Source organism: Oncorhynchus gorbuscha, linkage group LG16 (assembly GCF_021184085.1).
Source record: "Oncorhynchus gorbuscha isolate QuinsamMale2020 ecotype Even-year linkage group LG16, OgorEven_v1.0, whole genome shotgun sequence".
Taxonomy (NCBI): domain Eukaryota; kingdom Metazoa; phylum Chordata; class Actinopteri; order Salmoniformes; family Salmonidae; genus Oncorhynchus; species Oncorhynchus gorbuscha.
Window position 1 is genome coordinate 76,846,142 of NC_060188.1, and position 17,547 is coordinate 76,863,688.

Genomic DNA, 17,547 nt, shown 5'->3' on the forward strand with positions numbered 1-17,547 from the left:
AGTCCTACCACCCCCCCAATCCTCCTAAAACACAGAAATGTCCTTATCGTGGAATTCAGTCAATGTCTACATGGTAAATGAATGCCATGCACAGTCCTACTAATTTAGATTTAAATGTTACATGCAACAATGACAAGTTGTGCCAAAAGCACATTGTGAATCAATGTAACGCATGACCAGTATGAGAACAGATGGGAGGTAGGGAAGCAGGGGAAGGCAGGGGGTGTGGGGAGGCTGCTCTTCTGCTCTCTCACTAGTGTTGCTCCCTGCTGGCTGGCTGTGAGGATGCAGACTGAGGCTGAGGTGAGAGGAAAAGCAGGGCAGTTGATTCCGGTAGCTTTGGGTGATTATCATCAGAGCATTTGAACAAACGTCAGGCTCCTCCTAACCCAGGGAGAGAGAGAGAGAGAGAGAGAGAGAGAGAGAGAGAGAGAGAGAGAGAGAGAGAGAGAGAGAGAGAGAGAGAGGCTGGGGTCTAGAACCTCATATACACATTTAAACCTTCAGCCTGTCTGCGTTTTCCAACACTTCCTATACATGCTGCACAGCCAAAGTCAATCTCCACCAGTCCATACTAACACAGAGTCAACAGGAGGAGGAGGGCACCACTGGAGCAACAGGTATGTGGAATTTAATTATTATTATTATGTATTTATTATTTGTTGACAGTCATTGTTTCTCTGCTAACATAGATTGATTGATGGTTTTTGTAATTTGATGATGGAGCTTGTTTAGATTTTTAGTACTGTACCAAATCTGTCTTCAGATTGTTTGCAGTATTGGGAGTTGAAAGCTATACTAATTCTGTAAAACGTTCTTTGATTCACTACACCGCACGGCATCCCTTCTTAAGACATTGAATAAGTCTGGAATGTTTGAATTAGACTGTTATTCCTGGTATTTCTCTGGACATTAAAAAGCTCACATGATTGATCTGTAATATTGGAAAGAAACTTGAAGATGATGTATTGTTTTGTTGAATAGTCATGACTGGTTCCAGCTATCTGTCATGTCGTAAGACAACGGTGGCAAAGGATATCATTACTACTTAACGCGGATCCAGGTTCAGTTTTGAGATCCACAGGCATCATTGGCATAGGGTTGGATGTTTCTGACTGGTCTTGGAACTGTGACAATGGGCTTGGTTCGAAGGGATATGTAGTGATTTTGCCAACACAGCCAGATATGTGCACAGTCTTGTACCCTCAACCGTTTTGAAACTAACATATCGTATTTCTTTATTAAATCTGACTTTATTAGTATAATGAGTAATACAGAAATGTCACGATTTAAGAGAAAACTAGAGAAAATAGCAACTCTAAAGAGCACCAATGGCTACAATGAATGGCTAAATGAGTTCCAGACAAGAAGGGAACTCTGTCCCCTCCTCACCACTTTATTCCAGTATCAGTCAAATAAACTTTGCCTCTTGAGATTACTGTGAATCATTCTTGGTCAGCCACACTGATGGGGGTGGGGGGGTCCGTCAAATAAACCGCAGTTGAATGGTGCCCCCTCTGCTCTAACCTGATGTAGGTCACAGATAAAAGATGAATGGCTTTACATTAAGTTTCATGGATCGGAGTGACTGTAACAAGCAGCATTTGGAAAGAGAACTTAGGAGAGACTGCTCATACTATGAACAAAACTGAATGTATGGGCATTTCTGTCATATTGAAGTTTATGCTGCTTTTGGGTGGTGACACAATTATTCAATATGTGGCATCATAGACTCATGAAGTCATAGACTATTTACACTGCACAAAAATATAAATGCAACATGCAACAAAGATATGATTGAGTTACAGTTCAAATAAGGAAATCAGTCAATTGAAAAAAATGATTTGGGCCCTAATGGATTTCACATGACTGAGAATACAGAGGTATCTATTGGTCACAGATACCTTTTTTAAAAAGCAGTGGTGTAGACCATAAAACCAGTCAGTATCTGGTGTGACCACCATTTGCCTCATGCAGCACGACACATCTCCTTCGCATAGAGTTTATCAGGCTGTTGATTGTGGCCTTTTGATTATTGTCCCACTCCTTTTCAATGGCTGTGTGAAGTTGCTGGATATTGGCGGGAACTGGAACACGGTGTCGTACACGTTAATCCAGAGCATCCCAAACATACTCAATAGGTGACATGTCTGGTGAGTATGCAGGCCATGGAAGAAATGGGACATTTTCAGCCTCAGGAATTGTGTACAGATCCTTGTGACAGGGGGCTGTGAATTATCATGGTTAACATGAGGTGATGGCGGCGGATGAATGCCAGGACAAGGGGCCTCAGGATCTCGTCAAATTGCCATTGATAAAATGAAATTGTGTTCATTGTCCGCAGCTTACGCCTGCCCATACCATAACCCCACCGCCACCATGGGGCACGCTGTTCGCAACGTTGACATTAGCAAACCGCACGTCCACATGACGCAATAAACATTGTCTGCCACCTGCCCGTTACAGATGAAATCAGGATTCATCCCTGAAGAGCACACTTCTCCAGTGTGCCAGTGGCCATCGAAGGTGAATATTTGCCCACTGAAGTCGGTTACGACGCCGAACTGCAGTCAGGTCAAGACCCTGGTGAGGACGATGAGCACGCAGATGAGCTTCCCGGAGACGGTTTCTGACAGTTTGTGCAAAATTCTTTGGTTGTGCAAACTCACAGTTTCATCAGCTGTCCAGGTGGCTGTTCTCAGATGATCCCGCTGGTGAAGAAGCCAGATGTGGAGGTCCTGGGCTGATGTGGTTACACAAGGTCTGTGGTTTTGTGGCCAGTTGGACATACTGCCAAATTCTCTAAAACTACATTGGAGGCAGCTTATGGTAGAGAAATTAACATTCAATTCTCTGGCAACAGCTCTGGTGGACATTCCTGCAGTCAGCGTGCCAATTGCACTCTCCCTCAAAATATCTGTGGCATTGTGCTTTGTGACAAAACTGCACATTTTAGAATGCTGTTTTAGAATGGAACATTTTATTTCAGCTCATGAAACACTTTACATGTTGCATTTATATTTTTGTTCAGTATACTTTAATGGAGACATTGGACTCAAACAGCATTTGTGTCAGTGTTAATAAATTATAATATTAATCACTGGGAAATGTCCATAACTCTAATGATTAAAGGAAGTGATTAAGCCTAGGCATTTGTGATGATGAAAAAAGCCATGCACATCCTTCAGTGTGTTGGCTTGGCTCTGTGTGACCGCAGTCCCATTGAGGTGCTGATTATAAGAGGATTTCTTTCTTTTGTTAATGTAATCGAATCAAAAGTGCCCATAGAGTCACGCAATGTGAAGCCATGCCCCTCCATGCCCCATCCTTGAGTGGAAAAGTCCCAAGGTCCGACCAAACTCTGATGTCACCCCATTCAAGTTGAAATTTAAAATGGTTAGGGTTTCAGGGTTAGGGTAGGGGTTTATGGTTATAGGGTAGGGTTTAGGTTATGATGTCTCAAGGATCCCGGATAGCACTAACCCTCCCTTAAAGATGCACTATTTACAACCTTTTCCTGTTGAAAACAAATGTACAGTTTTGAGCAAAATAGTGTTTCAAGGAGTAGGCCATTCAAGGAGTTGGTCTGATGGTGCACTCCCCCTGCTTGAGGATCAATATAGGAGCGGTCAAAGGCACTGCATCTCGGTGCTAGAGGCGTCACTACAGACAACCTGGTTCGGATCCAGGCTGTATCACAACCGGCCATGATTGGGGGGTCCTTATTTGCTCCACCCTATGCGCACACTTGGCCCAGCGTCGTCCGGGTTTGGCTGGGGTAGGTCCGGGTTTGGCTGGGGTAGGCCGTCATTGTAAGTAAGAATTTGTTCTTAACTGACTTGCCTAGTTAAATAAAGGTTAAATAAAACATTTAAGGAGCAAATAAGGAAAGCCCCCCCCCCAACTTGTGCTGCTGTATGTCATGAAGATACCAGGACCACCTATTGAGATGTGCCTTTTGTCTAGTAAATCAGGTGATAAATACATTTTTTAAAACCGTTTTATTGTCACATACACTGGATAGGTGCAGGTTACTAACTCAACACGCTAACTGCTAGGCTACCTGCTCCCATGAGGCAAATTAGCTAAAATACAGACTGGAGTAGGACTTTCGAGGTTCCTAAATGTTATCGCTGTGCAGTGTCCTGTCTGGACAGAGTTATGTAAAGCCATGTTGACCACACCTCAGCAGCTCAACCTCGAGGCTCTACCTGGAAGTGATCAATATCTGAAACCACAGGACACATTTCACCTGTGGGATGATGGGAGGTCAGATAATACGTTTGGATTAGTTATGAGAGCATTTGTCTTACTACCGTGTTCCATTCTGTGTGGGATGGCAATCAGTCAATGTTCACTACTGATATCATAGAGCCGAGACAAATGCCATGGAAGAGCGTTATGAGGAAAGATTTGCTCATACACTCGGCATCTGCTGTAATCATGTCAAACCTATTGAAACTTTGTCTGATAGAAACAAATAACTCATGACAGCAACTTGTTGTAAGAAACCTATTGTTCTTCAGCAGTAAGTGTATGTCTGATAAAACTAATACATCACAGCAGTTTGTATGCACAATTTATTTCACTCATCCCTTCAATTCACATTCCTATAGTGTATTTGTATTTATTAGGGATCCCCATTAGATGCTGCCAAGGCAACATCTACTCTTCCTGGGGTCCAAACATATTAAAACCCTTACATTACATGTAAAACAAAAGATTAACCAGTGCATCATATAACATTGTTCCATCACTACAAATATACAATACAAAATGTGCAATGTAAAAATATCACCATCCAACAATATTACAGTGTATGCATGTGTGTCTCTTCACAGTCCTCGCTAGTAGGAAGCGCCTAGTATACATGCCTTCTGAATATGTTGAAAGACTCTGTGCATTGTTCCACTGCTATGATGAGACATAGGGTGTGACATTTCAGCTAAACAGAGGTTGAGAAGGCAAGCCAGCCTGTTTGAATAGATGACAGTACTTTACAGTAGGAAATGGGAGAAACTGTTTCTGGACTGAAGGAACTGAAGAAAAGCATCAAATGTTTACATGAGTGAATATGCAGAGGGGGACTGGGTGGTTTGTTTGATTTATAGCCCCCAGATATTTGAATGGATGCTTTTGGTACACAGTCTTATATAATGAGAAGTGAGAGAAAACAGAGAAATATAAATGGAGAGAGAGAGAGAGAGAGAGAAAGCATCACGAGAGAGATGTTGTGAAAGAGGGAGAGAGAGAAAGCATCACGAGAGACATGTTGTGAGAGAGAGAGAGAGAGAGAGAGAGAGAGAGAGAGAGAGAGAGAGAGAGAGAGAGAGAGAGAGAGAGAGAGAGAGAGAGAGAGAGAGAGAGAGAGAGAGAGAGAGAGAGAGAGAGAGAGAGAGCGTCACGAGAGATGTGAAAGAGAGAGATCTATGGTTAAAGTCCTTTAGTGAAAGTGTTGTATGATGCATTAGATTGTTCATATGGAGTGAGCTTCTCCCTCTGTCCCAGACATGTCAGGCATGGACAACATGGACCGAGGTTTCTTCCGGAAGGTAGACGTGCCAGACCAAGCTCATTACATCGTGGCCTGCTTCGTTGTGGTGATCGGAGCAGTGGGGGTCGGTGGGAATGCCCTGGTGATGTACGCCTTCTTCAGGTAGGCCACAGTACCTAAGGGAAGAAGGATTTGGAGAAGAGAGGGCAAGTGTTTCTAGGGTGGGTGCCAGTCTGTTTATTCTCTCTAGCAGAATGGCCCTGAGGTTGATGTGTTTCTGTTTTTTTCCCCTGAAAACCTGATATTGTTTGATTCACCGAAGTAATTTCTAGGTGTTTACAGAAGAGATTTTTCCATGCAGGGTATTTAAAGAGGACATTTGGATTTCTGAAGTCTTTGAGAGATTTGAGAACAGGCATGCCTCACATTTCAACTACATCTTCTATTTAATCTTTCCTGGATTTGCACACCCTTTGGTTTAAGCTCTGTGATTTGTCCTCATCTGCCTGTTCTTGACAGAATCCGATCCTTTAAAATTCCTAAAAACTGTTCATGTTCAGGTCTTCGGTAATGGAGTAGTCACTATTCATAAATCATTATCCCTGGTTCATCATAGGCCAGCTGAGAGAAAGTGAACCTCAAAGGTTGCAGCAGGATGATGCGTTTGATTTAACAATGTGATCTTGAGCGTCATGTGTTTTGACATGGTACTGTTCTGACACTAAGGCTTATTTTCGACGGTGCTCGAAGCGACAGAGCGAGGCTTGCTAATGCTGGGTGACAGAAAGAAGTCACACATTGTCCGGCTGGCTGGTCTGGTGCGGTGGTGACACACAACTGATTGTGGTGACACACGTTGAACAACAAACTGGAGCTCTCAGATATAGAAATAATGAATGGAATGCCAAGCAAACAGCTGTCTATTTTACATGTAATTCACAACAAGAACAAAAACTAATTACAGGAGTTAGGTGGCTGGGTTTTTCAACTGTTGAGATCTCGAGGGCCACCGTGTATTTTGGTTGTTATCCCTACTCTCAAATCATGAAGTGTTTCATAGTTGGAGAGAAGACATTCCTCTAGACACTGTGACCCTTCATAGACCCCCTTCATGGAAGGCAGTGAAATCTGCTGTACGTATTGGACCATTCAGTAAAAGTAGCTAAGGTGCAGGAAGACTAGAGACCACAGTGAAGAAAGTCTCTGCACTCTTAGATAAAATGCTAATTCCAGTCATTTCATGTGCTTAGCTTTCGGTCATAGCAGACCTTTGACAGAGCTAACATAGTAGCTAGGTCTACTACTGCTTTGATCGAAAACAATGCACACTCAATTACTGATATCTGTATCTGATCTAAGAGCACAGAGACATTTTCTCTTCCACTAAGGTATGGCATACCTATGATATTTAATTAGGTATTATCATATGCACAGGCTACACACATCTGATTGGTTAAACATGTGTGATCCAATTTGTTTTGTTCACAGTTCTACAGCAATATCCCATTCTTGCATGTGATTGATTTCTACCTGAGCCGAGAGCTTTGATTTTATTTAATTTATTATCCCCATTAGCACCATTGGCGACAGCTAGTCTTTCTGGGATCTGACACATGATGAAAAAATGCTTTAAATGTTAATATTTTTTAAATGTATGTAAATTGTAGACATTACAAATGTATACTGTATACAATGCATTTGGAAAGTATTCAGACCCCTTGACTTTATCCACATTTTATTACACCACAGCATCTAAAATTAATGACATGTTTTTTTCACCTCATCTACACACAATACCCCATAATGACAAAGCAGGTTTCCATATAATATCTCTGTACTTTGCCCTGTTTAGCTTTGCCTCGATCCTGACTAGCCCCCCAGTCCCTGCCGCTGAAAAACATCCGAACAGCATGATGCTGTCACCACCATGCTTCAACATAGGGATGGTGCCAGGTTTCCTCCAGACGTGACGCTTGGCATTCGGGCCAAAGAGTTCAATCTTGATTTCATCAGACCAGAGAATCTTGTTTCTCAGTCTTAAAGTACTTTAGGTGCCTTTTGGCAAACTCCAAGTTGGCTGTCATGTGCCTTTTACTGAGGAGTGGCTTCCGTCTGGCCACTCTACCATAAAGACCTGATTGATGGAGTGCTGCAGAGATGGTAGAACGTCTGGAAGGTTCTCTCATCTCCAAAGAGGAATGCTGGAGCTCTGTCAGAGTGAACATCGAGTTCTTGGTCACTTCCCTGAGCAAGGCCCTTCTCCACTGATTGCTCAGTTTGGCCAGGCAGCCAGCTCTAGGAAGAGTCTTGGTGGTTCCAAACTTCTTCCATTTTAAGAATGATGGAGGCCACTGTGTTCTTGGGGATCTTCAACACTGCAGACATTTTTTGTTAACCTGATCTGTGCCTCGACACAATCCTGTCTCGGAGCTCTACGGACAATTCCTATGACCTCATGGCTTGGTTTTTTCTCTGACATGCACTGTCAACTGTCGGACATTAGATAGACAGGTGTGTGCCTTTCCAAATCATGTCCAATCGATTGTCTTTACCACAGGTGGACTCCAATCAAGTTGTAGAAACATCTCAAGGGTGATTAATGGAAGCCGGATGCCCCTGAGCTCAATTTCGAGTCTCATTGCCTAGGGTCTGAATAATTATGTAAATAAGGTATGTCTGTTTTTATTTTTATATAACCTGTTCTCGCTTTGTCATTATGGGGTATTGCATGTAGATTGATGGGGAATTTGTTCATTTAATCCATTTTAGAATAAGGCTGTAACGTAACAAAATGTGGAAAATGGGAGGGGTCTGAATAGGTTCCGAGAGTACTGTATATACAGTGCCTTCGGAAAGTATTCTGACCTCTTCACTTTTTCCACATTTTGGCAAGGCCGTACGTACGTACGTACATACATACATACATACATACATACGTACGTTTCCACATTTTGGCAAGGCCGTACGTACGTACATACATACATACATACATCGTACGTACGTACATACATACATACATACATACATACATACATACATACGTACGTTTCCACATTACATACATACATACGTACGTACATACATACATACATACATCGTACGTACGTACATACATACATACATACATACATACATACATACATACATACATACATACATACATACATACATACATACATACATACATACATCGTACGTACGTACGTTTCCACATTTTGGCAAGGCCGTACGTACGTACATACATACATACATCGTACGTACGTACGTTTCCACATACGTTTACGTACGTATGTACGTACGGCCTTGCCAAAATGTACATACATACATACATACATACATACATACATACATACATACATACATACATACATACATACATACATACATACATACATACATACATCCCACACGTCCCATACGTCCCACATTTTGGCAAGGCCGTACATACATACGTACGTACATACGTACGGCCTTGCCAAAATGTGGAAACGTACGATGTACGTACGATGTATGTACGTACGTACGATGTATGTATGTATGTACGTACGTACGGCCTTGCCAAAATGTACGTACGTACGATGTATGTATGTATGTACGTACGTACGGCCTTGCCAAAATGTGGAAACGTACGTACGTACGATGCCAAAATGTACATACATACATACATACATACACATACATACATACATACATACATACATACATACATACATACATACATACATACATACGGCCATACATGCCAAAATGTACATAATACATACATACATACATACATACATACATACATACATACATACATACATACATACATACATACATACATACGTACATGTCTTCCAGGTTGATGATGCCACTCTTTCTCTTGTAAAATGTACATACATACATACATACATACATACATACATACATACATACATACATACATACATACATACATACATACATACATACATACATACATACATACATACATACATACATACATACATACATACATACATACAGTGCCTCGCGAAAGTATTCGGCCCCCTTGAACTTTGCGACCTTTTGCCACATTTCAGGCTTCAAACATAAAGATATAAAACTCAATTTTTTGTGAAGAATCAACAATAATTGGGACACAATCATGAAGTGGGAGAAAATCTTCATCAGATGACAGCAATAGGACATGTTACACAGTACATTTATGTTTTTTTCAATAATATGCTATTTATATCCATAAATCTCTGTTTACAATGACGGCCATGTTGAAAAAATGCTACTCAAATGTCCGGAGAAATCATGATAGCTCCACCAGATAACGTCAGATAACAAGAAATACACATCATAAACTTTGACTAAATATACATGTTCTACATATAGATAGAAAGATACACTTCTTCTTAATGCAACCGCTGTGTTACATTTATTTTTAACGTTACAGAATTCGTTCACTAGGCTATAATATGAGACGGCGCTCACACATTAGCATTATGTCTCCACTATGTTGGACTCCACAGAAACACAAAAATAACCACATAAATATTCCCTTACCTTTGATGTTCTTCGATCATAAGCCGTGGAAGTAGTCATACTTACCAAAAACTGCGTTTGGTTTTCAAGTCGGTGTCTTTGGGCTATCAAACACGACAAATTCCGTCTGAAATGCAGCCAAAATTCTAGTGGATGCGCATCAAAACTTCAAAATGACATAATACATGTCGACGAAACTGGTCAAACTAAGTGCAGAATCAAGCTTTAGCATGTTCTGAATGTGCAAACCAATCCTTAGCTCGAACAGACAAACTGACATCGTTTGGTCAATCCTGGAAGAAAGAGAGCTCTGGGCCCGACGCGCGCATGAAAGTGCATGTATTTTCGCGTGACCCTGAAGGTTTCAGCCCGCCAAAATTGGAGGGGGCCCGTGATTCTCACAATGACAAGCCCCATTGAAAGCAGACATCGCGCTGAAGAGATTGAAACTGTTCCCAGATCTGTAGCTGGTTGGGAAGGGTGGGGGCGATGACGTCAAAGTTGGCCCAACTTTCATGATGACAAGAGAGAGTTTGGGAGAATGGCTGCCCTGAGAGTTCTGCTTTACATACAGACATAATTTGAACGGTTTTAGAAGCTTTAGAGTGTTTTCTATTCAATTATAATTATTATATGCATATATTAGCAATTTTGGACAGATTTACTATGGGCACGCAATTCCTCCAAAGGGGGCAGTAGTCAGCCCTATCTTTAGTGCAACTCAATATTAGGAAGGCATTCCTAATGTTTGGTATATTCAGTGTATATAAAACATTAAGAATACCTGCTCTTTCCATCCACATTTCCAGGTGAATCCAGGTGAGAGCTATAATCCGTTATTGACCCCATTTGTTAAATCCACTTCAATCAGTGTAGAATAATGGGAGGAGACAGGTTAAAGAAGGATTTTTAGGCCTTGACACAATTGAGACATGGATTGTGTATGTGTGCCATTTACAGGGTGAGTGGGCAAGACAAAAGATGTAAGTGCCTTTGAACGGGGAATGGTAGTAGGTGCCCGGCACACTGGTATGTGTCAAGAGCTGCAACGCTGCTGTAACGTCGTTCGTCTGTTGTATGAAGAGAGTCAGACTGAAATGCAGCGTGTAGGTTATTCATGACTTTAATGAAGGAATAGCGGTACATGAAATAACTCAAAAATACAAAAACAACAAACGGACGTGAAACCTATTACAGCCTATCTGGTGACTACAACACAGAGAAAGGAACAAACACCCACAAAATACAACGCGAAAGTCAGGCTGTCTAAATACGGTTCTCAATCAGAGGCAACGACAAGCACCTGACTCTGATTGAGAATCGCCCCAGGCAGCCAAGCCTAACTAGACACACCCCTAATCATACACAATCGCAATTACTACAAACCCCAATACGAAACACAACATATAAACCCATGTCACACCCTGGCTTACCCAAACATATACCAAAAACACAAAATATAATGACCAAGGCGTGACAGAACCCCCCCCCCCTAAGGTGCGGACTCCGGGAAGCACCTCAAGAGCATACAGGAGGGTCCGGGTGGGCGACTGTCCATGGTAGCGGTTCAGGCTCGGGACGTGGACCCCACTCCATAAATGTCCTAGTTCCTCCCCTTCGCGTCCTGGGATAATCCACCTTCTCCGCCGACCATGGCCTAATAGTCCTCACCCTGATCCCCACATAACTGAGGGGCAGCTCGGGACCGAGGGGCAGCTCGGGACCGAGGGGCAGCTCGGGACCGAGGGGCATCTCAGGACAGAGGGGCAGCTCGGGACAGAGGGGCAGCTCGGGACAGAGGGGCAGCTCGGGACAGAGGGGCAGCTCAGGACAGAGGGGCAGCCCGGGACAGAGGGGCAGCCCGGGACAGAGGGGCAGCCCGGGACAGAGGGGCAGCCCGGGACAGAGGGGCAGCCCGGGACCGAAGCAGCCCGGTACTGAGGGGAAGCCCGGTACTGAGAGGCAGCCCAGTACTGAGAGGAAGCCCAGTACTGAGAGGAAGCTCAGTACTGAGAGGAAGCTCAGTACTGAGAGGAAGCTCAGGCAGGTAGTAGGCTCCGGTAAATCCTGGCTGGCTGGTGGAACTGGATGATTCAGGTTGTCTGACCGATCTAGAAGATCTTGGCAGACTGGCACTTCTGGCGGATCTTGGCAGACTGGCACTTCTGGCGGATCCTGGCAGACTGGCGACGCTGGGCAGACTGGGAGCACTGGCAGCGCTGCGCAGACTGGGAGCACTGGCCGCGCTGGGCAGACTAGGAGCAGTGGCCGCGCTGGGCAGACTGCGAGCACTGGCGGCGCTGGGCAGACTGGGAGCACTGGCGGCGCTGGACAGACTGGGGGCACTGGCGGCGCTGGACAGACTGGGAGCACTGGCCATGCTGGGCAGGCTGAGAGCACTGGCCGCGCTGGGCAGACTGGGAGCACTGGCCGCGCTGGGCAGACTGGGAGCACTGGCCGCGCTGGGCAGACTGGGAGCACTGGCCGCGCTGGGCAGACTGGGACCACTGGCGGCGCTGGACAGACAGGAGACTCCGGCAGGGCAGGAGAGGAGAAAGGCTCTGGCTGCGCTAAACAGGCGGGAGACTCCGGCAGCGCAGGAGAGGAGAAAGGCTCTGGCTGCGCTAAACAGGCGGGAGACTCCGGCAGCGCAGGAGAGGAGAAAAGCTCTGGCTGCGCTGAACAGGCGAGGCGCACTGGAGGCCTGGTGCGTGGTGCTGGAACTGGTGGTACTGGCGCGAGGACACGCACAGGAAGCCTGGTGCGGGGAGCTGCTACCGGAGGACTGGTGTGTAGAGGTGGCTCTGGATAGACCGGACCGTGCAGGCACACTGGAGCTCTTGAGCACCGAGCCTGCCCAAGCTTACCTGGCTCGATGCCCACTCTAGCCCGGCCAATCGGAAGAGCTGGTATGTGCCGCACCGGGCTCTGCACCCGCACTGGAAACACCGTGCGCTCCATAGCATAACACGGTGCCTGCCCGGTTTCTCTAGCCCAACGGTAAGCACAGGGAGTATGCGCAGGTCTCCTACCTGGCATAAGTATTCTCCCTTCTAGCCCCCCCCCAATAAATTTTTTGGGGTGACTTTCCGGTTTCCAACCGCGTCGCCGTGCTGCCTCCTCATACCTGCGCCTCTCCGCTTTAGCTGCTTCTATTTCCTCCTTGGGACGGCGATATTCTCCCGGCTGCGCCCAGGGTCCTTTTCCGTCTAATTCCTCCTCCCATGTCCAAATCTCCAAATGGTGCAGCCTTTCCCACTGCAACTGCTCTTCACGATTAACAGGGAGAGTAGGCTCAGGTCTGACTCCTGACTCAGCCACTCTCTCTCTGCGCTTTCCCCGTTACTTTCGATTTTCGCTCTGTATAGCCGTGCTTTCCTTTTCGACTCCATACGTCTATAGCCCTCTTCGCATTGCTGTAGGGAATCCCAGGCGGGCGCCTGCACTCTCTCTGGGTCGGCCGCCCACCTGTCGATTTCTTCCCACGTCGTATAATCCATGCTTCTGCTGTCCATAACGTTGTCCTTTAACTCCTGCCAGTTCACACGCTGCTCGGTCTGTGAGTGGTGGGTGTTTCTGTAACGTCGTTCGTCTGTTGTATGAAGAGAGTCAGACCGAAATGCAGCGTGTAGGTTATTCATGACTTTAATGAAGGAATAGCGGTACATGAAATAACTCAAAAATACAAAAACAACAAACGGAACGTGAAACCTATTACAGCCTATCTGGTGACTACACCACAGAGAGAGGAACAAACACCCACAAAATACAACGCGAAAGTCAGGCTGTCTAAATACGGTTCTCAATCAGAGACAACGACAAGCACCTGACTCTGATTGAGAATCGCCCTAGGCAGCCAAGCCTAACTAGACACACCCCTAATCATACACAATCCCAATTACTACAAACCCCAATACGAAACACAACATATAAACCCATGTCACACCCTGGCTTACCCAAACATATACCAAAAACACAAAATATAATGACCAAGGCGTGACAGCTGCTGGGCTTTTCATGCTCAACTGTTTTGCTTGTGTATCAAGAATGATCCACCACCCAAAGGACATCCAGCCAACTTTACACACCTGTGTAAGCATTGGCTTCAACATGGGCCAGCATACCCGTGGAAAGCTTTCGACACCTTGTGGAGTCTATGCATGACGAATTGAGGCTATTCTAAGAGCAAAAGTAGGAGGGTGTTCCTTACATTTTGTACACTCAGTGTACACAGTACAGAAACAAAGACGACCCGACACAAACGTGTTTTTTTTTTAAAGAAACACAAAAACAATATAACCAAAGAATAATAATTTGTGTTTACAGTGTGTGTTAGAGTGTGTGTGCGTCCATCTATCACTTAACATACACGTCAGTGCATACACACAAATAGTAGGTCACATGGGGGAGAGGCGTTGTGCCGTGAGGTGTTGCTTTATTTGTTTTCTGAAATCAGGTTTGCTGTTCCCTTGCGCTATGTGAGCTGGAAGAGCTCACAAGGTTATACACATAACTACAGTTTAGGTTGTCTGGTAGAAGACTGAATCCAAGCTAGGGGCTTTATTCCGCTAGCTGTCAGTGGCTCACTCCACACCGCAGTGGAGACGGAAGTAGAGATGGTTCCCTGGGTGTGCTGCTGACATGCTTTGTGCATTAAGAAGATCCTTGACTGATGCTGCGACACGGTACTCCCCTGCAACCATTCAATCTCTGCTGTAGCCACACATGTATATTTACCCTTCACCTCCCCCAAACATTGTATAGAAATACAATCCACACACACTGTGTTATAACTATACTATAGAAACACAATCCACACACACTGTGTTATAACTATACTATAGAAACACAATCCACACACACTGTGTTATAACTATACTATAGAAACACAATCCACACACTGTGTTATAACTATACTATAGAAACACAATCCACACACTGTGTTATAACTATACTATAGAAACACAATCCACACACACTGTGTTATAACTATACTATAGAAACACAATCCACACACTGTGTTATAACTATACTATAGAAACACAATCCACACACACTGTGTTATAACTATACTATAGAAACACAATCCACACACTGTGTTATAACTTTACTATAGAAACACAATCCACACACACTGTGTTATAACTTTACTATTGAAACACAATCCACACACACTGTGTTATAACTATACTATAGAAACACAATCCACACACTGTGTTATAACTATACTATAGAAACACAATCCAAAACACACTGTGTTATAACTATACTATAGAAACACAATCCAAAACACACTGTGTTATAACTATACTATAGAAACACAATCCACACACTGTGTTATAACTATACTATAGAAATACAATCCACACACTGTGTTATAACTATACTATAGAAACACAATCCACACACTGTATTATAACTATACTATATAAACACAATCCAAACACACTGTTATAACTATACTATAGAAACACAATCCACACACTGTGTTATAACTATACTATAGAAACACAATCCACACACTGTGTTATAACTATACTATAGAAACACAATCCACACACTGTGTTATAACTATACTATAGAAACACAATCCACACACACTGTGTTATAACTATACTATAGAAACACAATCCACACACTGTGTTATAACTATACTATAGAAATACAATCCACACACTGTGTTATAACTATACTATAGAAACACAATCCACACACTGTGTTATAACTATACTATAGAAACACAATCCAAACACACTGTGTTATAACTATACTATAGAAACACAATCCACACACTGTGTTATAACTATACTATAGAAACATAATCCACACACTGTGTTATAACTATACTATAGAAACACAATCCACACACACTGTGTTATAACTATACTATAGAAATACAATCCACACACTGTGTTATAACTATACTATAGAAACACAATCCACACACTGTGTTATAACTATACTATAGAAACACAATCCACACACTGTGTTATAACTATACTATAGAAACACAATCCACACACTGTGTTATAACTATACTATAGAAATACAATCCACACACTGTGCTATAACTATACTATAGAAACACAATCCACACACTGTGTTATAACTATACTATAGAAACACAATCCACACACTGTGCTATAACTATACTATAGAAACACAATCCACACACTGTGTTATAACTATACTATAGAAATACAATCCACACACTGTGTTATAACTATACTATAGAAACACAATCCACACACTGTGTTATAACTATACTATAGAAACACAATCCACACACTGTGTTATAACTATACTATAGAAATACAATCCACACACTGTGCTATAACTATACTATAGAAACACAATCCACACACTGTGTTATAACTATACTATAGAAACACAATCCAAAACACACTGTGTTATAACTTTACTATAGAAACACAATCCACACACTGTGTTATAACTTTACTGTAGAAACACAATCCAAACACACTGTGTTATAACTATACTATAGAAACACAATCCACACACTGTTATAACTATACTATAGAAACACAATCCACACACACTGTGTTATAACTATACTATAGAAACACAATCCACACACTGTGTTATAACTATACTATAGAAACACAATCCAAAACACACTGTGTTATAACTATACTATAGAAACACAATCCAAAACACACGGTGTTATAACTATACTATAGAAACACAATCCACACACACTGTGTTATAACTATACTATAGAAACACAATCCAAAACACACTGTGTTATAACTTTACTATAGAAACACAATCCAAAACACACTGTGTTATAACTATACTATAGAAACACAATCCAAAACACACTGTGTTATAACTATAATATAGAAACACAATCCAAAACACACTGTGTTATAACTTTACTATAGAAACACAATCCAAAACACACTGTGTTATAACTATACTATAGAAACACAATCCAAAACACACTGTGTTATAACTATACTATAGAAACACAATCCAAGACACACTGTGTTATAACTATACTATAGAAACACAATCCACACACTGTGTTATAACTATACTATAGAAACACAATCCACACACTGTGTTATAACTATACTATAGAAACACAATCCAAGACACACTGTGTTATAACTATACTATAGAAACACAATCCACACACTGTGTTATAACTATACTATAGAAGCACAATCCACACACTGTTATAACTATACTATAGAAACACAATCCACACACTGTGTTATAACTATACTATAGAAACACAATCCAAAACACACTGTGTTATAACTTTACTATAGAAACACAATCCAAAACACACTGTGTTATAACTTTACTATAGAAACACAATCCACACACTGTGTTATAACTATACTATAGAAACACAATCCAAAACACACTGTGTTATAACTTTACTATAGAAACACAATCCACACACTGTGTTATAACTATACTATAGAAACACAATCCAAAACACACTGTGTTATAACTTTACTATAGAAACACAATCCACACACTGTGTTATAACTATACTATAGAAA

General features: G+C 42.6%; 1 protein-coding gene across 2 annotated transcripts in view; it reads left to right on the forward strand.

The window, feature by feature from the left end:
- The first annotated feature begins 326 nt into the window (after nucleotides 1-326).
- LOC124000234 (melanopsin-B-like) overlaps nucleotides 327-17,547 on the forward strand; it is a 35,738-nt gene continuing 18,517 nt past the window's right edge. For both annotated transcript variants that reach the window (XM_046306455.1, XM_046306456.1), the window contains exons 1-2: nucleotides 327-620; nucleotides 5,509-5,656. In XM_046306455.1, the coding sequence (XP_046162411.1) occupies nucleotides 5,511-5,656 (146 nt within the window). In that variant the 5' untranslated portion in view covers nucleotides 327-620; nucleotides 5,509-5,510. The remainder of the gene's footprint in view (nucleotides 621-5,508; nucleotides 5,657-17,547) is intronic.